The following is a 27,768-nucleotide window of genomic DNA, read 5'->3' as shown; positions in this document are numbered from 1 at the left end:
AAACAATTAAATGAGACAATTCCGTACCATGCCTGACAAGCCCTTCAAACTTCCCTCAATTTTCTCCAGAAACAGTGAAGTATTTATGACCCCAAATCTGAGTCTGCTGGGGGTGGGGGTGTAGGAGAGGCTGTGAAAACGTCTTGGGGAGTTTCCTGCAGCCCCGGCACCCCTCACCTTCCCCACTCCCAGCCAGAATCTGGGTGTTTGGACTTGGGAACAGCAATGACACGACCACACTGAGAAGCAGGGAATATTTATGGCCAAGAGATTCCCAGCAAGCTCAGTTCATTTAATGAAAAATCGCACAACACAGAAAGTCTGGCAGCATAATCCGGCTGCAGAGTGGTGAGACCACAGATGGTGCCCGTGTTTCAGAATCATGGCTGGGCCGTGATCTCCCCTGCGTCACCATTGACAGCAGCTTAAGGGATTTATATCGAGAAGCTCTGCAATTGCTTTTCTTTTAAGTAATTTAAAAAAGCACCTGTGCGCACCCATGGAGCGGGGGCGGGGGGCCAGGGGTGGGGGATGCATGGACGCATGCCAGGGAGCCAACTGCCCCGATGGGCTGGAGCCCAGCCTAGCTCCCTCATCCAACCAGGACGAAGCCACTGGGGACAGCCACCCTCAAAGCTCTGTGCAGGGTCTGGGTGTAGTGGGGTTTCTTATGGGTTGGGGGCAGAGATTTGGGGAGCATGGGCACCTGGTGAGGAAACCATAGGAAGAAAGCAGGGTCCTGCGGGTCTCAAGGGAAGGAAGTGATGGCTTACTGGATTTAGGACTTAGCAACATTCACCTCTGTGGGCTGAGCAGCTGAACTTAGGGGTGCAGACCATTGCAGACCCATTACTCTCTTTCAGCCCAATAGTTTGGTAAGAAAGTTACTAAAGCAACTTATTTTTTTGTTTGTTTGTTTATTTTTATTTTTAGAGAAGGGGAAGGGAGGGAGAAAGAAAGGCAGAGAAACATCCATGTGAGAGAGAATCATTGGTCATTTGCCTCTAGCATGCTCTCTGACCAGGGACTGAACCTGCAGCCCAGGCATGTACCCAGGCCAGGAACTGAACCAGAGAACTTTCACTTTGTAGAATGACGCCCAACCAACTGAGCCATACCAATCAGGCAAGGCAACTTCTTAACAGAAACTTTCAGGGGCTGAACATGCCAGACCCTGTAACAGCTCCCCCACCTGGCCATCTTCTGTTTGGGAGCGATGTGCATAGTGGAACATTCTGTGTAGCTGTTTCACTTCAGGCCCAGGAACATGCACAGAGACTCCACTCTCCAGAGGCCATCCTGGACAGGGGCTGGGAGTGGGTGAGGGGCCAGAGACTGGTGGCAGGTGGGGTCCTCAGGGAAGTCTCAGAGTAGCGCCCAGGGAGGCAACTGAGTCTGAGAGCAAATTACACTATCGTTTTCCCTGGATCATCCCCACTCCAGCCCCTGTCAGGATCCTAAACCTCTGGGACAGGCCTTTTCATAAGGATCTGCTAGACTGACTAAAACTGACAGCTTCTGCTGCTCTCATTCCAGCTCCTGGACTTGGTAGTCCCCCATTAGCACCGTGACAGAGAAAGAGTGCACCTCCATGGGAGTTTGGCCATGTCATTAGTTTCTGATGGAGAAATCGAGCATCGATGGGGGAGGAGGTCTGAGGTCCCCTTGCATGCCCCAGGCCCTCTGTACCGTCAAGAGGCATAAAGCACTCAGCCACCAGAACTGCAAAAGGAAGGGGCTCCCGCTCTGAGAGCCACTAAGTAATGAGAACTCCAAGCATCTGATTCTGCTCAAATCAGCCAGAGCCTAGTGGCTGGTGGTTCCATTAGTGCTGAGCAGGGCATCTGGGGACAGATGAAGGAGTAAAGGCAAGAGCAGGGACATGGGAGAGGATGCAGAGTTTGTGGCCTGGGTTCCACTTATGGTCTATTTCCACAGATGGTCTGTTCTGAGACAAGCTGCATTATCAGGAGGTTCCCTCCCCAGGCCTGCCTGCCTGACTTGGGCCGGGACCTCCCATCCACAGGGTGGGCCTGTCTACTTTGGGCTCAGCCCTCACCTGTTCACCCCCAACCCAAGATCCTGGGCCTGGCTCCTGGGGCCCCTCCCCATTCACCAGTGATGCCAACAGAATGAAGAGGCACGATTTGGGCTGGGGCTGGGTGAGCACCCCTCTCAGCATCCCCAACATTCGTGAGCAGAAACGAGTTCTCAGACGGTACCTAACATCAAGAGGCCTGACAGCCCGCAAAACGTGCCTCAAAGAGCCCTGACAGTGCCACCACTGCAGGAGCTAGCTGCCTGCGTCAGTTTAATTAATCAGCAGAATATGTTCAGTGACGTGCCCTGAACACAGGAGGAACAAGCGCTGTTCCAAGTGATATCAGAGAGAAGGCACAGCTCCACCCCCTGCACCAGAAGAGAAGGGACAGGATGGCTTGGCCACCATCGCCAAATGCAACCCCCAGCAAGGCCAGGCTGCTGAAGACAGCAGACACCAGCTGCCCAACCAGGTAGAGACAGAGGCACAACTCTGACAAGTCCTGAGCAAAATGCAGGCGGCTCCCTTCAGCAAGTGTGTCCAACCTTTCCAAGGAAGTGAGAAATCCAGACAAAGCCATTCTCTGTTTCATTACTGAGAGAAGTGCACATGCACACATGCTCACACACGGGCAAGAAAAACTCTTAACCATGCTGTTTAATAATCATGGACAGACCGGATAAATGATAAATCTGCCCAATGGTGCCATTTAAATAACAGAAACATTCTTAGGATGAATCTGTTATCTGAAAAAATACAAAATCCAAAGTCAAGAATACAGTAAAGCCCCAATTAAGACCAAAAATCTTTAGAAAAATCCAAGCACATTCCATCAAACACGAAACATGGTTTTTTATTTGTGGCATCAAAAAAATTTTATGCTATTTATTTTTTTAAATCTCTTTATTGAGCAGGTATATGATTTAAGTCAGAGTGGGCAAATTATGGAATGTGAGCAAATCTGGTGCACCACCGGTTTTGTAAATAAAGTTTTTGGCACACCGCCCTATGCATGGCTGTGCCGGTGCTGCTACAGCAGAGCTGAGCAATCACGCAAAGACTGCATGGCCTGCAAACCCCCAAATATTCACTCTCCGGTCCTTTACAGAAAATTTTCCCAGCCTTGATTTAAGTAATAAAATAATTTTTACAGGGTAACTTGAGGTCTAAGGACCTCGGTGGTGAACTTCCCACATGCCAACTTTAGTGAACTATGTGAGCAACTACAGATGTGTGCTATGCGCTGAACTGTTCCCCCAAACTCCCATGTTGAAGCCCTGAACCCCAAAGTGACTGTATCTGGAGACAGAGGCATTAGGAGATAATTAAGGTTAAATGTGGTCACAAGGGTGGGATCCTGACCCTGTAGAATGGGTGTCCTTTTAAGGGAAGGAAGAAGAGACCTCAAATCTCTCCCAGGTGCCCCATCCTCCAACATGGGAGGACACAGTGAAAAGCTGGCCATCTGCAAACCTGGAAGAGTCCTCAGCAGAAACCAATGACCCTGGCACTCGGATCTTAGACTTCTAACCTCCAGAATGGCGAGAAATAAATATCTGTTGTTTAAGCCACCCAGTCTTCCATACTTTGTTACAGCAGCCTGAGCTGAGAGAGATGGGTGTCCTGGTGGGAACTGTTACTGTCTCGTTTTTTTATAAAGCATGGTGGCTGCACACTTCCCACCACCTGCTTCTGGGACCTCAGTGGGTTGGAGTCAGCTGCACCTCACCCAGACCTGGGCCCAGACCCTGCCTCAAATAGGACTGGGGGGCCTAATGGGACCAGACGCATGCTGTCTGGAGACACAGTCCCCCCTCCTAGCTGAGACTCCAGCTCTTACCCCAAGTGCAGATTTAACACCACACATTCTGCCTGGGACTGCCCCAGGGTTTTTTGTGTTAATGAACTCAGACATTCAGAAATAAAGGAACACAGGACAGAGGTCTCTGAAATGACATCTCAGGAATAAAGCGGTCATCTAGTTTACTGAGAAGTATTGAGCCAGGGCTTACAGAAGAAGGTGAAAAATGGACAGCCTTCGGAATGGGGTCTTCTTGTTCTATTTTTTTGGTGGTGGGTGAGTGGGTGGGAGTTCTTCCTCTCACTGAATTAATCCCAATATATTCCACCTACAAGCAGTAACATTTGTATGTCACTAAGGAAAACATCTAAGATGAGGTTGAGTTACAGGCATGGCTTCCTTAACAATAGAGCAGCGGTTCTCAACCTGTGGGTCGCGACCCCTTTGGGGGTCGAATGACCCTTTCACAGGGGTCGCCTAAGACCATCAGAAAACACATATATAATTACATATTGTTTTGTGATTAATCACCATGCTTTAGTTATGGTTGGGGGTCACAACATGAGGAACTGTATTAAAGGGTCGCGGCATTAGGAAGGTTGAGAACCACTGCAATAGAACATCATTTCAAACTTCCTGAGCCTGCAGAATAGACTAACTCAGAATGGAAGCACATGCGAAGGGCCTTTAATTTACCAAGGTTTTAGATGTTTAAAAAGAAAGGCACTGATCTTAGATTAGATTCTGCAGTTGAGGCCATAAAAACCCAGAGCAAATAGTTTCTGACTTTTAGCTCAAAATGAGCCCCATCTCCCACGTCTGAACTATTATATGCTCTGAACTAATCAGGCTGAATTGATGGGGTTTTACCACACAATGTTGGGCCCTGCCCTGCAGCAGCTTATAGCAGAATTGTTGAGAAATACACACCTGTGAGGAGGCAGGAACATGGGTGCAGCAAAGGGCTATACCCACTCAGCGTCCACTTGACCTTGGTTGCCAGGAAGGAGCACCTACCATGTGCTCTTCTCAACCTGCCACTCCAGTTATTGGCACTTTTGCTCACATGAGGCCCTGGGAGAGGATCCGTTTTCTTGCTTCCTCGCCCATCCCATAACTATAAGCCTCATGGACTTACCAGGGTCCCCCAGAACCCTGGTGTGCATATGCCGAACTCCAGGTCTATGGGAAAGGGGGCAGAAGGAGAAAGGAGAAAGTACAAGCAGAGTGGGGGGGGGGGAGGGAAGGAGGTGGGAAGGGAAGCAACAGGAAGGGGAAAGGGTGGGGATAGATGGGGGCAGGGAGGGTTTGGTTTGGCTGGAGTCTCACATGGCAGAACCCCAGCCACCCCAGGGCCCAGGTCATTCCTCATGCCACACAGGGTGCCCCCAACACAGAGCTGCCTGTTACTTAAGCCCTGGCCTATGTGACCCCAGTGGCTCAAGCCCATCACAGACTCATACAAAAGACCGGAGGTCTTGAGAGCTCCGACCAGAAGCTCCACAAGATGCACACTTGTCACATCCAAATGATAAACGACAAGAGTTACAACCACCAAGTCTAGAGGCCCTGGGCCTAATGTGAGCAGAACCAAGAGCAGAAGGCTGTCGCCCTGCCACAGAAGACTGACACATCCAAGAGCCCGACACTGGTGCGAGGGTCTCCTAGGACCCGCTGCTAAGCTGGAGGAAAATGAGAAAACAGAATAGGGCAGAGGTCTGCCACTGGTTATCAAAGCAGGGCCCCGAGGAGACGCAAATAGATTTCTTCTTTCCAAGCATGAAAAGCAGAAATCAAATGTAGTCTGGCTCAGAGCCGGTGGCCGGTGGGGCCCAGCAGGGCTCGGCTAGAGCTGTCCCAGCTGTGGAGGGTAGAGGGCAGAGGACAGGCTCAGAGTACCCATGGCACATGGCAGGGCACCTCCCAAAGCGATCAGCCACCAGCACAAGACCCTGATAGCCACTGGGGACCCCACTGCAGAATAATAACCAAGGTCTGGCTGCCTTGACTCCACCTCTCCCTCTCCAGGCTTGAAAGCAAAATACATTTAACCTTTTCATAGGAATGAACGTGAATGCCCAGTACATTGACTGGAGGATCTTACTACTTGACACTTCCACGGCTTGAGGCGTGCAAAGTACTTCACCGCCACTCGTGGGCTGGTACCCAACAAGCGGGTCTCAATCATCAGGCGGGAGGTCCATGGTCCTACCTCCCACCCTGCTCCCTTCCCCTACGGTCCAACGCCCAAGCCCTCTCCAAACCTTCCTCCAGGGGTGCCCAGCTCCACACTCCCTACTCCTCTCTGGCCTTGATCTCTGGCAGCACTGAGGCACCAGGGCCTTGATGGCTGGTCACCCCAATAAAGGTGGAAGTGTCATAGCAAGACTGAGGAACAAAAGAATGCCACACACTCCTTGTCGGGAGCTTTCAGTGGTCTGTCCCGGGCTCCTGGTACATACAGGCAGCCCCTACAACTGCCAGGCTTGGAATAAGGTAATGAGCCTAGGCTACCCTGGAACTCTGTGATCTTATATGCCACAGTTCCAATGTAAACAGCACAGAGCTTTAATCAGAGGCCACATCTTTTAAAAAGGCTAACTAGACATTAGGAGTTTTCTCCTATAAAATAACAAAGTGTGAAAGTAGCAATAACAGGCCTAAAAAGAAAATTATCAAATGTGGTTCAATGAACTCATTAACCCAAACAGCATCCGACTCTGACTACAGGGACCCTCTCACTTTCTGATCTGAGCAGCAGCACCAACTCTGGCCCTAAGTTAGGAACCAAGTAGGACGTGCAGAGCTAAATGGGGCACAAAAGGTTCAATAGCCTCTCAAACTGCCCTGCTGTGCATGGGGATGGGGACCCTTAGAAACAGCAAGCCCCGTGTGGGGTGATGGGAGGAGAGCAGGCCTGGCATGGGCCTGTCTCCCAGCTGACAACTTGCTGTCACCTGCAGGACCACACATCCAACCCCAAAGGCCCCCTTCACTCCATCAGCACCTCCCAGTCCTGGCCACAGAGCTGCAGACCCTGTGGACCAACCATTCACTGCCCATGATACTTCCACTTGGATTTCCTGCTGAGCTGCCTGAGAGGACGGAAAATGTCCTGTATCTGTGATAGTTGATGCGGTTACCACTAGCCCGAGTGCCTCTCAACTACAACTCGTGGTTGCAACTAAGGCCCAGAACATTTAATTTTACTTCATTTTAATTAATTTACAGTTAAATGGCTGCACAAGTAGCCAGTGACTTCTGGCCACCACCTGTGTTGGACAGTGCAGCCCCAGCACTGGTCCTTCCTCCTCTCTCTACTCACTAAGTGGCCCCACTATACGCCCAGATACATACCCCCCACTACTTGCTCCCCCACATTCTCCATATCCCTTCTATTGCAGAGTCCCACAGGACCTGCCCTGAAACCTAGGCCCAAACTGCCCCCCCTCTCCACCCTACCCTGCTTATACCTGGGCAGTCTCACTTCCTTTCTCTCCTTTCCCTCGGGGACTTTGCACTTTCTGTTTCCGGTCTGAAATGCTCTCTGCCTCCCAACCCTACCCCCTTCCATGCTCCCAGGGGTACAGGGCCAAAGAGCACTCCCAAATTCATGCCTACCAGAGACCTCAGAATGGGACCTGATTTCAAAACGGTCTCTGTGGATATAACTGGTTTAGGTGAGGTCCTATTGGATTAGGGTGGGCCCTAAACCCAATGACTGATGTACTCATAAGACAGATAGCTACACAGAGAGATGGCCATGCAACAACAGAGGCAGAGATTAGAGAGATGTGTCCACAAGCCAAGGGACACAAAGGATTTCCAGCTGGGAGAGGAAGAGGGGCCTCCCCTGGAGGGAAGATGGCCCTGCCTGACACCTTGGTCTCGGTTGGACTTTTGCCTCCAGAAGGGAAGAGGACAGACTGCTGTTGCCCAGCTCCCGTTTATGGCATTTTGTGACAGTGGCCCCAGAACGTGAACACACCAAGGCCTCATCGGAGCATCAGCTGGAACCGCCTCTCCTCTGAGCAGCACTTGCCAGCCTGACTACTGCTACCCAGCCCTGACATCCCTTTTGCTCTTTGCAGTTTCTCTAGGGTCAGAAATCATCCAGCACCCTGTCTCTTATCCATCTCCTCCTCTATAACTGTCAGTCTCATTCCATGTCTTCTGGCTGCTGAGCAGTGACCTGCATGATGACTGCTGAGTGGGTGTCACACAATGAGGGTGACAGAATGTTTCTCATGGACTGACTGCGGTGAAGGTTGGGGGATGTACAACCCGACACTTCAGCCCACAAAGTGTTAACTACTCAAAGATGGGGGCAGAAACCCAGCCAAGAAGGTGGCATCTGCTCAGAGGGCTCACAGAAGCAGGCCCCCTGTTTCTGATGTAATTACCAGCACTGCAGCAGAGATACCACAACAAACCAGTTCATTAGGAAATCCACTGGAAGCTCTCAGAAGCGCTTCATAAAAACAATTAGGCGCCAGCAGGGGCTCCCTTGGTCCTTCCCACCACTCAGACAGCCAGCCAGACCCAACAGCCAGGGACCAGGCAAGATCTTAAGAACCTTCAACTGGTCTGACATGACCCCTGTCCCCCACAAAGGCCAGAGTCCCAATGCCACCCTCTCTCCCTTCCTACATAAAGGAAGTTTCATCAGTGTGTCACAGCCAGTCTCACCAGGGTCTGCAGGCATGGCCTTGGTCCTTCAAGACCTGTGCCCTTCCTCCTCCTGTGCCCTGTCTTGGGAGGCCTGGCCATGGCTGGAGAGCCAAGAAGGTCCTTCTGCCTATCTGTGGCTGCCTTTCCACCCCTTCTGCACAGATGACAACGACAATCACAATAATAATAATAATAATAATAATAATAAACCCAGGAAACTCTGAGCCAGGCACTTCCCAAGGGTCTTCCCATAACACTCAACAGCCCCGGCCTGCTCTGAGGACATAGCCAGGCCCCAGTGCTACACCAGCCCTTGGACCCTCTTCATCTCTGGATTCTCCCTTCTCCTGCTGAGACTCAACCTCTCTCCTCCAGGCTCCATCCCTGCCACCACGAAGGCAGCCAGTCCAGCCTGAGCTCATAACAAACCTCATCCATAGCCACACCGCTTACATAGGCCAAGAAACAAACTCTGTCCTCAGCAAGACAGCCCATGGAAGGTGGGTGGGGATGGAACCAAGTGTAGGAGGCAGAACAGGGGTCCATATCCTCAATCTGGCCATAAAGTCCAGACCACACCCTCACCTAGAAAAGGCCTCAATCCTCCCTTTGGGCCAGAGGTGGCCTCTGTTCCACAGAGCTCACCAGCTAACAGCATCAACAGAAGCCTGAGCAGTGAAGAGGAGGATGAAGAAGGAAGAACTTACCCATCGAGGAGCCCTGCTAGTCCAAGGGGTCTCACCTAGTGACTCTGCACCCAGAGCACAGTGGGCGATGTCTGGGATATCTGTGGTTGCCATGACTCGGGGGGCGGGGGGCCCTGGCATCAAGTGGGTGGGGGCCAGGGATGCTGCTCAATACCCTACAGTGCCTAGGATGGCCCCAATATCAGCAGTGCCAAGGGGGAGAGGCTCCCAGTTCCACCAGGAAAAGCAGCAAAGCCGTGACGATGAGGAGTGGCAGACCCACTGACATGAGCAAACCGCACACCAGCCAGCATCTGTCTTCTAGTGCCATGTGGCCACATGCCTGTGTGTGAACATGGCATGGCTTTCTCAAGCCCTCCAAGCAAATGGGGAGTCTGAACACAGCTGCCTATAATCCAGGGACAACCCCAGGCATGGGGCAGGAGTAGAGGAAGAGAGAGGGGTTGGGGCTGACAGGAGGTTGGGACATTTCTCTGTCACCCACCACAAGAGAGCTGCGAAGCTCCCAGGAGGACAAGGAGCAGAGCGGAAGCCTGTCACAGCACTGAGCATCTAGTCCTCAAGGACCCACAGACAGGCGCATGCTCTTCAGGGCACACTGAAACCACCATGAACAGAATTAACAGAAGCCAGAGGAGCACACAAGACCAGATAGAGGTTGGTGTGTTTGCTGAGGAGGGAGGGCTGCAATTACACTTGTGATTCTTTGCAGTGTGTTCCTGCCTAGACAAACGTGAAGCCTGTCCACAGCAGAGCTGCGTGCTGAAGGAGAAAGCATACGGGGGTGCAGGAGTCTCTTGCAGATCCCAGGCCTGAGCCTGGTGTAAGTCCTCAGCCCCCGGGGCCATGGCAACAGGGGGAGACAGGTGCTGAAAATGAAGGGTGGAGACCATAGGCCCCTATCTCAAGGTCCACCAGGGCTGAACCAGGGAAGCTGGCCTCTGTAGCCTTGGAACCTCCAGACTGGGGAGAAGGTGCTTCTCAGGGGAGCCCACCAAGCAATCAGTCCTGTCCATGCCGAGCCAGCAGGGGGTCATGAAGGAGTCCCCCAGATCCATTCTCCTGTGCATTTTCACTGGGGGCAGTACTGCAGATACACAAAAAGCACTAAGCAGACATACAGTACATCTACGGTATTAAAACTTGGGGCAATTAGGAACAAATGGTGTAAAAGGGTTTGAGTGAGGGAGTGGCAATAATGCAAAAAAGGCTGAAAAACCTTAGACTCACCTTCCTAGACCAGAGCTCTTGCCTAGAGCAACTCAATCCCTAGGAGACACCAGACAATATCTGTGGACACCTGTGGTTGTCACACTAGGGTTTCTCCTCACATTGAGTGGGCGGGAACCAGGGATGCTGCTCACCCCTCCACAGTGCCCTTGATGCCTACCCCAGAGATCTGGACCCCGATGGCACAGTGCCGAGGGGAAACCCTGCCTGAGTCCCATCCTTCTACAGTGGATCCCCCTGCTCTCAGTTGTCGCTCCAGAACATGGAGTTTATTTCCAAAAACAGACCTAGCAGGGAAGGGGAGTGCTGGCCCCAAGGCCAGTCCCGGGTCTCCCCAGTCTTAGCTCTGGCCCTGCCTGCACCGCTGTGGGGGTTAGAACACCCTGAGCTTCCAAGGGAATGGGCTTCAAGAGAGCCACCAGGGACAGTGACAGGAATGAGAGGGAAATATATTTCTCATGGCAATTTACTGTGGACCCCGTGCCTCTGGCCACCTAACCCATAAATCAGAGGGTCAGGGAGGTGCAGAAGCGCTGCTGGGCAAGGCAGGCATCTTGGATCCTGAAGGCTCAGGGTGTAGGCCCATTCCAGCCTCCTCCACCCATCTCCACCCCTACTCTCTCTTCCTCCACCTCCCTTTGGGCTCCAAGTTAACAGCCTGGAGCAGGCAGCATCTTTACCAAACAGAAGGCAGACATTCTTGGAGGCAGCAGAAACAATTTGGTTCACATTTCATAAGTGATTAAGCTGATGTACCTCAGGCTGGGATTTCAGGAGAGGCCTCCACCCTGGAGGCAGGAGTGGAGGGAAGGAGGGCCACCAGCAGAAACCTCTCCTCTCCTGCCCTCCTCCCTCCCTACTTGATGCCTCTGGGGGGAGCTCACATTTCCAGGGAGGCTGTGTGCTCAGCAGGCAGCACTGACAGCTGGTGGAAAACCAGTTAAGTACAGCCAGGCTCCTGGCCTTGCAACTGGGCTTTAAATCTCTCTCCCTCTCTACTTCTGCAGCCAACTCCTCTAGCACAGCTATTGAGCCCATGAAGGAGGGAAGAAGTCTTTATCAGTCTTCACCCAGCACCACCCATCTAGAAAGCAGCTAGGGCCATGCTAAATTAATCCAATGTGGCATGCAGCCTTGTAGGACTAATTTGAGTTCACTCCTAAAGAACCTGGTCCGAGCACATTTTATTTTCCCTGAATGAGAATGAAGCATCCCTTTGATCTCCCTATGGTAATCCGAATGCAAAGCCCACCATCTGAGCACATGTCACGAATCATTCTCTGAATCAAGCAACACCCGCCCCCCAGAGGCCGCTCCAGACACCCCGGCGGAGCACCGGACACCCACCAAGAGGAGGCTGCTGGCAGGGAAGGTGTCTCCTGGAAAGGGACAGGCCTCCAAGTGGGGTGAGGGAGACAGAGGAAGGCGAGGGTGTTCAGGGCCTGGCCCTCTTGCTGCTGTGACCTTAGCAAAGTCTCGCTCCCTCTCTCTGGTCCTCGCAAGGTCACGAGGCCCAGAGTCAGATATTGACGCATATGGCTGAAATCAGTAAAGCTGGAGAGGGAGAGACAGAGACAGAGGTAGAAGGAAAGGGAGGGGCAGGGCATGGACAGACAGAAAAAGCTACCACCCAGGAGACGTTGCTCTGAGGAAGAAGATCACTCAAAATAAAACAAAAGCAGCAGCGTGTGACCACAGGCGCACATGGTGATGAGTGTGGCTGGTTCAGGGACATACCTACAACCTACTCTGGCCTCAGGCCCCATAGAATCCTTGGGTCCCTGGGGCCTGCAAGCTCTGCACTCTCACCGTCTCCCTGCTAACCAGCAGTCCCAGCTTATTCTGGGACCCCCTCCTACACACACAGTGGGTGCTCAGTAGGCCCGGTTCAAGTAAGATGTTGTTCTCTGCTTCCCTCTCTCCAGGCCAGGGTATGGGGGTAAAAGGAAGCCAGAGCAGCCATGGCTGGCCTTGCTATTAGGACTTGATGGTTTTGGCTTGACTTTTTATTCCCATTTTAAAAACAAACCAACAAACAATGGCTAACAACAATGACAACAACAAAGCCCTTTCATCTTAAGGGGCTGCAGGGGCTTATGAGGGGAAGTACCCAGGAAGGGCCAAAATCACTTCAACCTCCCCCAGAGCTACACTCGTCTTTTTAAAAAAGTTGTAGAAAAAGAAATGTATTGAGAAGTAGTGTATATTTTAAAGGCATGTCAACTTCCACCATATATACCTAAATCTACCAATATTTGGGCAAATTCCCCTACCCCCACCCCACTCCCACCCCCCAAATAGGACTGTATTTCATGGTCCAAAACCTGTTTATTCATTCAAAGTGCTGTATCCATCTTTCCACAATAATATACCTAGTGAACACCTTTTCAAAACTGCGTAATATTCCATGGATGCACCCAATCTAGTCACACATATATATTTTCCACTATTATAAATAATGATGTGATGACTATCCCTGTGTGTGAAACCACCATGCACTTGCTGACAGAGAGAAATGCTACATCAAAGGAGACACACAAACAGCTGATGGCAGACACCCTGTGGAGATTGCCACTGAGGATCCACCAACAGCCCACCGAGGGGTCAGAGCTCCACACCCACAGCCCCCCTCCCAGGGCCTCCTAGTTCCAAACACCTTTCCCAATTGCATGGGTAAAAAGAAATTATCATCCCACTGGTGTCCAGTGTGCCTCCTACATAACAAGTGCTTGAGTGTTTGCAGCTACAGGAAAGTCTGTTTGGTGTGCACAGGCATCCACGTGTGGACCTGTCTACACCCTGTGTACCGACCTTCTGTGAGCTGCTTGACACATCTTTTGCCCATTTTTTTATACTGGGTTATCTTTCTGGGTCTGATAAGAACTATTCTAGATTTTTTTAAAACAGCTTTATCTCAATATGATAAGAACTGGACTTCCGGCCAAGATGGAGGCCTAGACTGACACACTCCGTCTCCCTTCACAACTAAGAAGGAATACAACTACCGCAAAACCAGAAATAACCAGAAGTTCCAGAAAATAAAGCTACATGGAAGTCCAACGTATGACATTACAAACAAGTGGTGCTCGTCCGGATGGGTAGAAGGGGTGAAGCTGGGGTGGAGAGGTCAAGCTGTGCTAGTGGCGATGGCAGTGGGACGGCGGTAAGCACAGACACCTGTATTTAAGGGGAGGCGAGAAGTGCCTGGGGAGCACCCCTGGCTGCAGACCAATCCCATCAGCTCGCGATTCCAATGCCGGGGAGGGCAGACCCCCATTGCCTCGGACTGTGTAGGCCAGCGGGCAAGGGGACGGAGGAGGAGGCTCCTGGTCTCTCAGGGGAGAGTGAACGGCAGGAATCTATGTTGGACCACCGCCCCCACACAAAGCGCCACAGTGGTGAGAAGGGTCCCCAGGTAGTGACGAGTGCACGGGCTCCGCCCACTATAGCGTAGGAGGTGTGACAGCCCCACCCAGGAAGCAAAGGTAAACACAAAACTGTCAGGATGGCACAGATCATGGTAGAGATCCCAATCACGCAGCTGACCAGACAGCAAATATATGATCTATCAGACCAGCAGATAGATAATCTTTCTGAGGCACAGTTCAGAGCTCTGGTTATAAGAAAGCTTACAGACCTAACAGCGGGTCTTAAACAAGACAGGGAAGGAATGAAGGCTAGTCCTGCTGAAATGAACGAAAACACATATGAAACAAGTGGTGAGGGAAGGAAAACCAGGGATCAAATCAACAAATCAGAACATAGGGAAGGAACAAATAGTCAACCAGTGCAGAAAGGGGAAACAAAAGGTGAGGAAAATGAGGAGAGGCTCAGAAACCTATGGGACAGCTATAAGCGGGCCAACATCCGAATCACAGGGTTGCCAGAAGGTGAAGAAGAACTAGAAATTGAAAACTTATGTGAAAAAATAATGAAGCAGAACTTCCCTAACTTGGGGAAGGAAATAGACTTACAGGTCCAGGAAGCACAGAGAGTTCCAAAAAAACTGGACCCAGGGAGAACCACACCAAGACACGTTACAATCAAAATGTCAAAAATTAAGGATAAAGAGAGAATCTTAAAAGCAGCAAGAGAAAAGAAGAGAATTACGTACAAAGGGATCCCAATAAGACTATCAGCTGATTTCTCAAAAGAAACTCTGCAGGCAAGAAGGGACTGGCAAGAAATATTCAAAGTAATGAAAAGCAAAAACCTACAACCATGATTACTCTATCCAGCGAAGCTGTCATTCAGAATAGAAGGGCAGAGAAAGTGCTTCCAGGACAAAGTAAAACTTAAGTAACTGAGTTAATCAGATCCAAACCACTGTTATATGAAATGTTCAAGGGACTTGTTTAGGAGAAAGAGGACCAAATCTATGAACGTTAAAATGAAAACTGTACCACAACAACCAACAGCAGAAGCTAGGGAATCAAAACAAAGGCAGACTAAGTAGGCAACAAGAGTGGAAAAAGAATTATAGGTATGGGGAACATATTGTGGGGAGGTCAGTGGGGAGAGGAAAGGGGGGAAAGGGAGGGAGATGATGCAGGAATTAAGAAGCAGAGTAGGAGGGAGTGGAGTAGGCAGAAAGATGTTGAGAAGAACTACATGCACAACCAATGGGCATGGACTAAGGGAGGAACAACTGGAGGGAGGGGGAGGTCACTTGGTGGAGGGGAACAAATGGAAAAGAAATTGGGATAACTGTAACAGCATAATCAATAAAGCATATTTTTTAAAAAATATGATAAGAACTAATATGGGTGGTAGAAATTTCTAAACAGTTTTATTGAGATATTAATTCACATACCCTATAACCCACCTATCAAAAGTATACAATTCACAAAGAACATGTGTAAATGACCCATGGACACGGACAATGGTGTGGGGATTCACTGTGGGAGCGGAAGGTGGGCCAGGTGGAGGAGGGCAAAGGGGGAAAATTTGGGATAACTGTAAAAGCACAATTAAAAAAAAAGAAACTTAAAAAAAAGTATACAATTCAGGGGTGGATTTGACTGTGCTGGACATGTCACATGAATGGAATCACACACTGTGTGGCCTTCTGTGTCTGGCTTCCCTCACTGAGCATCATGTGTTCAAGGTCACTCCACGCTATAGCAAGTGTCAGAGCTTCACTCCTTTTCATGGCTGTGAGTGGGTGGCTGAAATGAAGGTCTGTTTCCCCTTTCTACTTGCCTTATTTTCTAATTTTCAACAATGTGTATTCATTAGTTCCAAGTCTCTGCAGCTGATGGATAAAGCTGGCAGGATATTCCCAACCCCTTTCTTGAAATTGTAAAAACATCCAGTAATCCCTACCTCCTTCTCTGGGGTCCTGGGTCTCCCTGCTCACCCAGCAGACTGGCTTGGGTTCTGGGTCATTATGTAGGAGCCCTTGCTGTTTACTGCCAGTGATGCACAGATCTCCAGATGGAGGCCCAGCCCCACCCACACTCTACCACAGCCTGGGAAGCACAGCAGTGATGGGAACTCGTGGTCTAGAAACTGTGAGGAAGATGGGCCACTCTCTGATTAGAGTGGGTTTTCGCAGGAGCTGCTGGGTCCTGGGTTTGGGTATTTGGCTGAAGGAACCTCCATCCAGAGGTAATGAAACGTCCACTTGCTGTTCCTGCTCTTGCAGCCAGTGGGCCCTTGCAGGTGGATGTTGGCTATTTCCTGTTGGCGGTGGGGTGGGGGTGGGGGGGTGAAGGGGGGGATTTGCTAGGTGTGGGGAGGGTTGGTAAAAATCTTTGGAATCCCAGATGGGGGAGGTCACTCGCTCTAACATATAGTTCCTCAAAGAGGCCATCTCCTAGGGAGATGGCAAACCAATGCTCTGTGGAGTCCCCTTGGTTTGTTCCCACAATTCCTGTTGGCCTAGCCTCCCCTCTGGGAAAGAGAAGCACATGAGACTAATGAAACCTACAATCCCTAGAACTGAGGGATGAGGGAGTGTCTCTCTCCCTTGTTCTGGAGGGGGTGGCCTGTTAAGTTAAAGTTTCACATCTCTGGCAATATCTGATATCTGTCCTGCTTAAGGGACCTCAAGCCCCATGGCTGCACAGCACAGGAAAAAATGCCTTTCAGTAGGAAAAGGGGGCTCACAGCACCAAACACGATGCCCTCAGGAGGAGTCTGAAAAGAAACCACATTGAGCTTATGACACCTCATGTCAGAGAGTCCACAATACAGATGCAGGACAACCACCCTCCTGTGCCTGTAAAGAAAAAGATGAAACCTGGGTGTCAGCTAGACGGGGGGTTTCAACAGGGGCTGATTCTGCCCCCAGAGGACACTGGGCCCCATCTGGGCATATCTGTGGTTGTCACACTGAAGGTGCTCCCAGCATTGCATAGGTGGAGGCCAGGGTTGCTGCTCAGCCCCCTACAGGGCCCAGGAGGGTCCCAAATGTCCACAGTGGTGAGGAGGAACCCTTGATTGAACCAATGAGCCAGAGTCTGAGAGACCAGGGATACCCACCAAGTGAAGAGGCCTACACACAGTGTTCTCGTTTATCTTTTCTCATTTCATGTTAAAACAGCTCCAAGACAGGGCATCCCCTTTTATAGACAGAAAAGCTCACGGTGGTCCAAAGTTCGGAGGCCATAACGGGGGCAGGCCCAATTTCCCCAGGTTACCCCGAGGCAGGGACACAACAAGGAACCCCCAACAGGGAACCCCCAGCAGCAGGGTGGCTGGGCAGATGCAGGCAGCCACACGTTTTCGTCCCATGCACAGATGGATAATGAGGGTTAATGCTGGCCAAGTGGCTCAGAAAGGAAACCATCTGAGACAGAAACACCATCTCAACTTGACAGTGAACTGAGCTGGTCAGCAGTCAGTGTTTGTGCTGCAGTGAGAGGGCAGAGAGAGAACACACCAGGCAGCTTCCAGCTGCAAATAGGGCCCAGAGAAGCTCCCTCAGAGGAGCTCTGGTGACAGGCTGTAATCTCTTTTCTCCAGGATTTTACAGCCAGGAGGAACCTGGGAGTCCCTCTGCCCTGCAGTCAGGAGGTTGGATGGGCGATGCTTTGCAGGTGGCAGCTATGGCATCAGCACTGGCATATCCTGCTGGGTGATCACGGCTATTGGCACCCTCTTGAGCCCATCCGGAACCTCCCAAGGCAGTGGCCTTGGCTCTAGGAGTGCAGGAGGTGACCGTTCAGTCCTAACTGGCTGGAGCCAGGGCTGGCAGGAAAGGCCCACACCAAGTGGCAAATACTGTCAGCTTTGCAGGCCAGATGGTCTCCATTGTAAGTACTCAACTCCACCAGTGCAGGTGAAAGCAGCTGCTGACAACAGGGCAACATATTGGTGAGGCTGGGCACCCATAAAACTATTTATGAAGATGAAGTTTGAGTTTCATCTAATTGTCATGTTGCATGTTCTTCTTTTGACTTTTCCCCCCAACTCTTTAAAAATGTAAAAATCATTCTCAGTTTGCAGACCATACTAAAATAGTCAGCCTGCCAGTTTGTGACCGCTGCTCTGGAAAGAGATACCTGAAACTCACACAGGCCAGCCAAGTGTGAGAGTCTGGCTTTTAATGTGTCAGCACAAGGCAGAATGATAGAAAAGGGACAACGGAGTGCAGAAGCTCGAAGAAGGTAACAAACCAACAAATAAAATAGGCCCTAAAATCTGGGAAGTGGAAATTCTCCCCTGGGTTATGTTCTGATGAAAGAGCAAGAAGAAACTGGCCCCAAAATGCAGATGTAGTGGGGTAGCTCGGGCTGGCTTACAGGGAAAGGAGTCCTGGGATCCTTCCCGCTCCCTAAAACCTGGTTGAGGACCTGCAGGTCCCTGAGCATCAGCTGACCTGAAGGACTGCCCTGCCTCTCCATGGTTCTGCCTCTGGCACGCCTCAGCTTGTTATCTGTAAGGCCAGGCACCTTGGCAGTCTCCGTAGTCTGGACTAGTTACGGGGGCAGCAGAGCTTGCAAGAGTCAGGAACTGCTGCCCCATTTCAGCACCCCAAGGCCCGAGAGGTGACATCCAGGACTGCCACACACAGATGCCTGGCTGAACACCTTGCCTTCCTGGATGCAGGGGCCTGCCTGTCAGGCCAGCTCTTCAAGAGAGCCCCACGTGGCACCTGGACACCTGCCGTGAACCCCGGGGCTTACTCTGAGCACCACGCGCCACTTGTTCAGTAATTTCACGCTACGTCGCCTGGCAATGTAAGCGTGGAGGCCCAATCTAAGCCTCTGTACTTCCCGAATGTCACTTATTTGTGAACATGGGCTGAACCTATAAATAGCTTTTAATATCTGGGCAGTCCCCACTGGTTCCACTCAGTTTCAGCTCTGACAGCCTCCCCCAGGACAAGCCTGGCCCTGGGCTCATGGTGACATGTCAGTCCCGCTGCAGCAGGAGGGAACAGCACATGCGGGTCCTAAAGATTCTCTCTGCCTTGAGTCTCGGCACCCATGGTGCCCCCACATAATGCAAACAATAAAACCACACGCCCCGGATATTTCTCCTTTAGTTCGAACAGGCAAATTGTGACGTTCGCATCTCCTCTTTTAGTGACACACAGTCTCTGCCTATGACAATCCCACCACGATTTTCTGAAGTATAAAAAGCCCAATGCTTTTAAATCCTGGGAGCACGTCCTCCATTTATCTTGCTATAAAACCCATTTCCTTTTCTAAACTGAGCTGAAATAGTAAAGCCAGAGAAACAGATAATTAGAAAAATAAAGGCTAGACAACACATCTGGAATAGCACTGCCTAATAGAAATATAATGCAAGCCACCTTTGTCACCTTAATATTTCTGGTCACCACATTCAAAATTTGAAAAGAAATAGGTGACATTCACTTTAATGATATATTTTGTAAAATCCAAGCTATGCAAAAGTATCAGGCTACATAATCAGTATAAACAGATTTTTGGTGAGGTATTTCCTGCTCTCTGTTATACCTGGACCTTAGACACTGCACATTTACACTCACAGCTCACCTCCAGGCGATCAGGCCACATCTCAAGGCTGCAACACCTGTGTGCAGCCAGTGGCCACTATACTGAACATCATGGCTTAGACCCTCTTTATAAAGGTCTGAGGCCTAGAAACTGCTACGTGTGTCAGGGTCTGGGTTCCATTCATACTTTCTCCACACTGACCCCATCATTTGTCCTGACCCTGGGCCCTGACTGAGAACAGCTAAGTGATTCTATGGAGAAATCCAAGACTCTGATGTGGGGGGCTAGCAGGAAAATGTCATTTTTCACCCAGCTGGAGGGGCTTCTCCATTTCCATGTGCCCAGCGCCAGAGGGAAATGCCCACAAATGGCTGGGCTTGTCTTTCTCAAGGAGACAGAAGGCCAGAAGGGGCTGAAATCCGAGAGCCGGGGCAGACCAGCTGAGTCCAGCCTGATGGGAGAAGCCTGCCATCTTCCTCTGTGGCAGATGAGACAGGCACCGATGGCTGCGCTGGCAGACCTGCAAGGGAGGCCCCTGGTACTGGCCACTGACAAAGTGCTGGGGCTGCTGCTGGCCCAAAAGCCCTCTTTCCTGTTTCTCCCTCCTGGGTTCTGTCATCCCCCACATGACTGGGGAGGTCTGCAGATCATGAGCCCTGTGTATATCCTGTCACCTGGATCTCCAAACCCACCAGGAAGAGACAAGCAAGAGGAAGGAAATGAGGCAGGCATGACCCAGCCCCACACCCAACAGCTCTGTAGACTTGCTATAGCGCCTTCCAAGCTGTCAATCAAAACCACAAAGACAGGTGCACTCAGAGATATGGGAATTTGAGAATAAGCACTCAGTTCAGATGTCACATCTTCTGGCCAATAATCAGCCCTTGGAGACCAGGAACAGCAAATTACTGGGGGAAAAAAATCAAAGGCATCTCCTCACTTTTCAGTGTCCTCCTGCTATGGTGACACAGTAGGCAGCCCTTAGGCCCAGAGGGAGGGGTCTGCCATGTCAGAGTTCTTCCAGGAGACAGGGTGCTCCTGACCCCAGGCCAGCCCAGGCCCTATCTACCATACATACACCCATCCCACTCATGCCTTGTCCCCATTCCTCCAGGTGACAAATGTTCTGGGGACAAGTTCACTGAGAACCAAGAAACAAGCCCTGATGGAAAGTTCAGGTTCCCAGACATTGACGTGGGCCCAAAAGAACCAGCTGCAAGGGACCAGCCTCCTTTGTAATCTTTCACTATGTCTGAGAACACTTACCTGAGTGGCCACCTTGCCGTAATCAATCCACCGCAGGGTGGCAAAGTTGGTTGACTCTGCACAGTTGAATCCATGATTGAAGCCAGCGTGGTAGCCATAGGGAAAGGTGATCATGAACTCCCCGGCCTCCTGCGTGATCTGAGGAAGAAGAGTCCAACAGGTGAGGGGAGGCCGACAGGTGAGGGTGCAGCTCTGAATTAGAAGAAAGAGGATTTCATGTATGGCTCCCCTATCAGAAGCCATGCCTGGCCCAGAGCAGGGACAGGCTGGTGGCAAGGGCGACCTGGAGCCACCAAGGAACACAGAAGGGGGATGTGGGTTCAAGGAGTTCCCAAAAAGTGCCAGGGAGCCCTGACTTCAGGAGCCAATGGAGTCTGCCAAGCAAAAGGTGGTTCTACCTAACTTTGCAGACTCCAGCCAACTTCCCACATGGCTGATAAAGTAGGTATGGCGGCGGCCAGGCCAACAGCTCACACCAGGCCCTGCTCACCATAGCCCAGCTGGAGCCCAAAGGTGACAGACACAGTCAGTGCTCCTCAGAGGGGTGAACTGCAGATACAGAGGGACTGCTGGATGCTACCATTCGAGGCACTTCTCATTTCTGGTGAGGGGAGAGGGGGTCTCCCGTCTTGGAGGAAGGTGGCCGTGTCACACCTCCTGTCCACTGTGGGGTGTTCCCATACATCAGGGGGACAGACAGCACTGGTGGCAGCTGCAGAGCCTCTGAGCGCAGGATGAGGAATATGCACAGGGCACTGAACTGCCCCAATATGACCTAAGTCCCCTCACCAACATAAGCACACAGAATCTGTCCTCTCGATTCCAAGAGGTGGGCCTTCCAGATGAGGTCAAAGAGACCAAAGAAGCACATCAGCATGTAGGAGGAAACAATGTCAAGGTCATATCTCTGAGGAGAGAGCTGATGTTTCTAGACCTATTCAAATGGTCTGGACAACCAGACACTGAAACAGAGACTCCAAACCCAGGAGCTGGGCATGAGTGACAGGGTGGGGCCTACAACAACTCCAGATCAGTGCTTCTGAAACCACCACCTGAAAGCCTGGAGTAAAAGGTGGGCGATGCAGCCTCATCTCCCCATCCAGAGAGGGATCACTTCCCGTGACCACACTGACTACCCCCTGCCACTCTGCCTCTGAGTCCATCAACCAAGCACTCCAAGAGATGACTGTGCCCAAGGACAGACCACAAACAATAGTGCGCATCATTACCATTCTCCGGGACTGGTGAAGTGGAGCTGTTGGCCCAATCTGCAGTTTTGGAAGCTGAGGCTGGTGCCATGGGAGCAACTCTCTGAAGTCAGGCAGACCTGTCTTTTCCTTGATTTACAGCCAGTAGAAGGCACAGATCACAGATTGTGCAGAGTCTGAGTCACCACCACCCCAGATAGAAACAAACCATTTCATGTACCCTGGGAACTGATGGACCACAGTACCATTCACGTCAGTGTGCTTTCTGACACCATGGATTACGCTTCTTTCTAGGACTTCACGTACACAGAATTAGACAGCATGGGCTCTTTGTTCTGAGATTCATTCAACCCACATGCACCTCAGTCTTTCTCTCTTTTTTGTTCCTAAAGGGAATTCTGTGGTGGGGATGTGTCACTATTACTCATTCTCCTATGGACAGACTTTGGGACTTTGGTGAACAGAGCTGCTGGGAATGCTTGTGGGCCAGTCTTCTTGCAGACATAGTTCGCATTTCTTTTGAGTAAGTAGACACGGGGAGCGGGGGGGTGGGGGGGGGTCAGGGTCTCAGGGCAGGTACACATCCTCATCTCCAAAAAACTGCCTTTTTTCCACAGACGGAACCTGTTTGCACCCCCACTGATGGTGAGTGAGAGCTCCCTCTGCTCCCCTCTCAGCATCTGTGCATGTGCAGTGGGATTTCCTCATGGCTTTGGTCACCTTCCTCTAAAATCCACAGAAAGTCTCATCATGTTGGTTTGTGCATATGTCTCCTTGTGCAAAATCTGTTCAAGACTTCACTCTTCCCTATTTATCTAGTGGTTCATCTTTTTATTGTTGATTTGTAGTTCTCAGACCTGCTAATCTTTACTTATTCCCCCAGAGAGATGAGCAGAAATCTCTGGATTCATTTAGATACCAGTAAGACGTCAAGCCCTGGTGGGGGTAGAATGGGTAGCAGGAAGGGGAGGGATGGGGGTGAGACTTACAGAAGCCAACCACAGAGGCAAAAATCAATCAAAACTGACACAGCCCAGAGAAAAGCCAGCCCTTAAGAACACTAAGATATTTTTCTTTTCAAATAATGAATTGCACCAATCAGGGGAAGTCAGTGTGCATTAAGTTATATTTTTAAATTCCTGTCCAAGTGACAGCCGTGTGTAGGGAATGAAGTATACAGCAGAAGATGGGAGGAGAGAACACTCATGTGTCCCCAAGGTCGCAGCCACACCATCCACACCAAGGGTTCTCTGGGCCAGCTTCTGCCACAGGACTTAGAGCTTCATTTTATTTTTTTTTTAAAACGCATTCACTGGTCTTCTTATATCATCTGGGCTGATATCCCATTTTCCCTGCACTGCAAACGTGCACATTCCCCCTTCTCTCTGCCAAGACACGGCCCATGTGGCACAAGCACAGAGCCTTCTGGGGGCACAGCCAGGCCCCAGGCCTGACAACCCCAGGTATGATGCAGGCACCTCCACTCCAGGCTCAGGTTGACTTTGGGGCCTAGTTTCTCCTGCCTGACCCCCCACCATAAATCAAGGCCTTGAAAAGAACTAGAACAGAAGAGAGGCACTTGGTTAAGACAAGAAAATTATGTTCCCATCAGAAAATCTACATCCCAGTGGCTTCACTGCAAGCCCACAGTGTCTGTCCTCTATGTCACTGCCATCAACATTATCCTGATAGTAAATTAGAAGGCACTGGGGATGATGGATAAGCTGGGCAGCAAAGTAATAAGGAGTGAAGGGAGCACCAGCCCCCACTGCCAGTCATGGGGAAAGCCCAGAATTTGGTTTCTTGTGTAAGCACGCACGGAATAAATGAGGAGGTCAATGGCAGATTCCAGAAATACACACTTTTAATTATTAAAAAGCTTGCTATTGATCTGCTTTTTCTTCTAGAGGTAAATACCATTACAAAGATTTATAAGTGGAGTCTTCTGGCCAAGACTGACACACTCCGTCTCCCTCCACAACTAAGAAGGAATACAACTACTGCAGAAATAACTAGCAGTTACAGAAAATAAAGCTACGTGGAAGTTCAACGTATGAAGTTATAAACAAGTGGTGCTCATCTGGACGGGTAGGAGGGGCAAATCCAGGGTGGAGAGGTCAAGCTGTGCTGGCGGCGAGATGGCAGTAAGCATAGACACCTGTATTTAAGGGGGGGCAAGAAGTTCCTGGGGAGCACCCCTGGCTGCAGACCAATCCCATCAGCTCACAATTCCAACGCCAGGGAAGGCAGACCCCCATTGCCTCGGACTATGAGGGCCAGCGGGCAAGGGGACGGAGGAGGAGGCTCCTAGTCTCTCAGGGGAGAGCAAACATCAAGAATCCATGTTGGACCACCGCCTCCACACAAAGCGCCACAGTGGTGAGAAGGGTCCCCAGGTAGTGAAGAGTGCACGGGCTCTGCCCCCTATAGCGTAGGAGGTGTGACAGCCCCACCCAGGAAGCAAAGGTAAACACAAAACTGTCAGGATGGCACAGATCATGGTAGAGATCCCAATCACGCAGCTGACCAGACAGCAAATATATGATCTATCAGACCAGCAGATAGATAATCTTTCTGAGGCACAGTTCAGAGCTCTGGTTATAAGAAAGCTTACAGACCTAACAGCGGGTCTTAAACAAGACAGGGAAGGAATGAAGGCTAGTCCTGCTGAAATGAACGAAAACACATATGAAACAAGTGGTGAGGGAAGGAAAACCAGGGATCAAATCAACAAATCAGAACATAGGGAAGGAACAAATAGTCAACCAGTGCAGAAAGGGGAAACAAAAGGTGAGGAAAATGAGGAGAGGCTCAGAAACCTATGGGACAGCTATAAGCGGGCCAACATCCGAATCACAGGGTTGCCAGAAGGTGAAGAAGAACTAGAAATTGAAAACTTATGTGAAAAAATAATGAAGCAGAACTTCCCTAACTTGGGGAAGGAAATAGACTTACAGGTCCAGGAAGCACAGAGAGTTCCAAAAAAACTGGACCCAGGGAGAACCACACCAAGACACGTTACAATCAAAATGTCAAAAATTAAGGATAAAGAGAGAATCTTAAAAGCAGCAAGAGAAAAGAAGAGAATTACGTACAAAGGGATCCCAATAAGACTATCAGCTGATTTCTCAAAAGAAACTCTGCAGGCAAGAAGGGACTGGCAAGAAATATTCAAAGTAATGAAAAGCAAAAACCTACAACCATGATTACTCTATCCAGCGAAGCTGTCATTCAGAATAGAAGGGCAGAGAAAGTGCTTCCAGGACAAAGTAAAACTGAGGGAGTTCATCAGATCCAAACCACTGTTATATGAAATGTTCAAGGGACTTGTTTAGGAGAAAGAGGACCAAAACTATGAACATTAAAATGAAAACTGTACCACAACAACCAACAACAGAAGCTAGGGAATCAAAACAAAGGCAGACTAAGTAGGCAACGAGAGTGGGAAAAGAATTATAGGTATGGGGAACATATTGTGGGGAGGTTAGCTGGGAGGGGGAAGCGGGGCAAGGGAGGGAGATGATGCAGGAATTAAGAAGCAGAGTAGGAGGGAGTGAAGTAGACAGGAAGATGTTGAGAAGAACTATGTGCACAACCAATGGGCATGGAGTAAGGGGGGTGGGGAGAACTGGAGGGAGGGGGGTCACTTGGTGGAGGGGAACAAAGGGAAAAGAAATTGGGACAACTGTAACAGCATAATTAATAAAGTATATTAAAAAGAAAAAAAGAATAGTATAGGAAATGGAGAAGCCAAAGAACTTAATATGCACAACCCATGGACACGAACTAAGGGGGCGGGAGATGCCGGAGAGAAGGTATGGTACCAGGGGGAGGGGGACAAAGGGGGAAAACGTGGATAACTATAATAGCATAACCAATAAAATATACTTAAACAAACAAAAAAAAGATTTATAAGTGGAGTATGGAGTCACTCCTTTAAAGGCCACTAAGAACTCAGCTTAGGGATTCACAGCGAACCCTGAGGGGGCCTCCACTGGCGCCCAAAGACAAGGGCCCAAGCCCTGCTGGCCACAAGAAGAAAAGGGGGTCCCACCAACCAACTCCTGCATCTCTGTCCAAGAAGCATCACTTTGGAGAATGTTCTTGACACACCACAGGAGAGCAATGCTGTGATCTGTCCATGAAGTTCTGGGTAACAAAGGATGTTCTGACCAAAGACAGAAGAGAAAAACGCAAAACCTGCATTTCTCAAAGCAAAACTTCCCGTAACCTGATGAACAAGCGATGGCTGGGAGTTGCTTCCTGGCTGCAGCCCCAACAGAAAGAACAAGACCCATATCCAAGCACTAACACTGCTGGTGGTTTGACTAAAATATCAGAAGCAATTTCTAACTTGCTGACACTTAGGTGAGAGTGAGGCATAGGGTCTGACTGTGGAACTTGCCACTGCACCTGATAAACCATTCTGGGGAAACATTTAGAACCCACGCTCCCACAGGCTCCTCCTCCCCAGAGCCTGCTCGGGGCTATCTGAAAGGCTCCCAGCACATGCCTCTTCCCTAGACAGACTGAGGACACAAGACTAGACTTTCCTGCCCAGGAGACATGTCCTTCGAGAGGGAACTGCTTGGAGTGCATAGCTGGGGAGCACGACCCCAGGTCAGAGCCTCACTTCCAGTCCCAGATGCCCTTGAGATCCACTGGGACCTCAGGTGCTCACCTCCTACCATCGGCCCTCCACAGGGCAATGCGTTCTCTGCCAACCACGTTCCCTGGCTTTAGGCCTATTCATCATAGCCCTTTACCCCTAGAGCAGTAAAGTAAATGAGTATAGTTTTTCCTTTGCGGGAAACCCAGGTAGTTCATTTATAAACAGGTATTCACTCTCTCAAGACTGTCTGGGCTGTGGTCAGGGCCACATATCAAGGGTGAACCCAGCCCCCACTGGGGAGGAGAGAGACCTCCATGTCTTGGGGTCTTCTGTAGCTTCCTGGAAAGTCTGCAGGAGCTACCCCTCCACTCCCCAAGCCAGATCCTGCAGGACCTGCAGAGAGACAGTGCAGTGGTGATACCTAGCTAAGGTTTAGTTTTGGGTTGGGTTTTGGGTTAGGTTTGGGAGGGGATGGGAGGGAAAGTCAAGGCCCCACTGGATTCCCCCCTATTCCATTATCCTCCACCAGGAAGAGTTGGAAGCTGGATGCCCAGCCAATGTGGCCATTCCCTGGCTTATCCTTGTTCTAGAACAGTCTTAAGAGTTAAAAAGCCAGTTTCCTGAGATATTTGTGGTGAACTGGGCCTGAGGCTCCAGAAGCCCTCCTGGAGCAGCTCCTACGTACCCGGCTAAATGGGATCCCATACTTCTTGAGGATGATGGGCGAGATGAGGGTCATCTTGTGCCGCAGGAAGGCATCACAGCCCTGGGAGCTCCCGGGGAAGAAGCCTGGAGTGAAAAAACAAGCATCAGCGTAAGGGCTGAGACGGGGCCTGGGCCAGGACATCATAGAGCAGATGCCTGCAGCTCCAAGGGAACCAAAAACATGGACCCTATCATACAGCGATGTGCCTGCTAGTGACAGCAATGGTGACACCCCCTGGCCTTCCTTTCGTTAAAATGAAAACAGAGGACAAGCCAAGGCTGTCAGTGTGACAGGGTGCATACCACAACACACATACACAGTCACAGATGGGGCATGGGGCATGGCATGCTGCACAGAGACTTCCCCTCCAAAAGACAACTGCATTGCATACATGTGGTCAGTGAGAAGTGGTGCCCCTCCCCCACCTCCCCACACCATGACCAAGTCTGCAACAGAGGAGGCCATCCAAATGGTCCGGGCTCTGCCCTTGGCTCTTTGCACACACGGTCCCCATGGCCACCAGCCAGGCAGGTGAGGAGACAGAGGCTCAGGCCCATCAACTGACCCATCCAAGGCCCCTGGTCCTGTGGGGAAAT

At 50.5% G+C, this 27,768-nt stretch overlaps 1 protein-coding gene across 2 annotated transcripts in view; it reads right to left on the bottom strand.

The window, feature by feature from the left end:
* KDM4B (lysine demethylase 4B) overlaps positions 1 to 27,768 on the bottom strand; it is a 135,802-nt gene that overhangs the window by 33,077 nt on the left and 74,957 nt on the right. For both annotated transcript variants that reach the window (XM_090289413.1, XM_090289414.1), the window contains 2 exons: positions 27,152 to 27,255; positions 20,647 to 20,784 (listed from right to left, as the gene is read on the bottom strand). In XM_090289413.1, coding sequence (XP_090145539.1) covers positions 20,647 to 20,784; positions 27,152 to 27,255 — 242 coding nt within the window. The remainder of the gene's footprint in view (positions 1 to 20,646; positions 20,785 to 27,151; positions 27,256 to 27,768) is intronic.

This window comes from Furipterus horrens, unplaced genomic scaffold, assembly GCF_987537825.1.
Source record: "Furipterus horrens unplaced genomic scaffold, mFurHor1.1.pri manual_scaffold_10, whole genome shotgun sequence".
Lineage (NCBI taxonomy): Eukaryota > Metazoa > Chordata > Mammalia > Chiroptera > Furipteridae > Furipterus > Furipterus horrens.
Note: the sequence above shows the minus strand (reverse complement) of the source record. Positions and strands in the feature narration are given on the sequence as shown.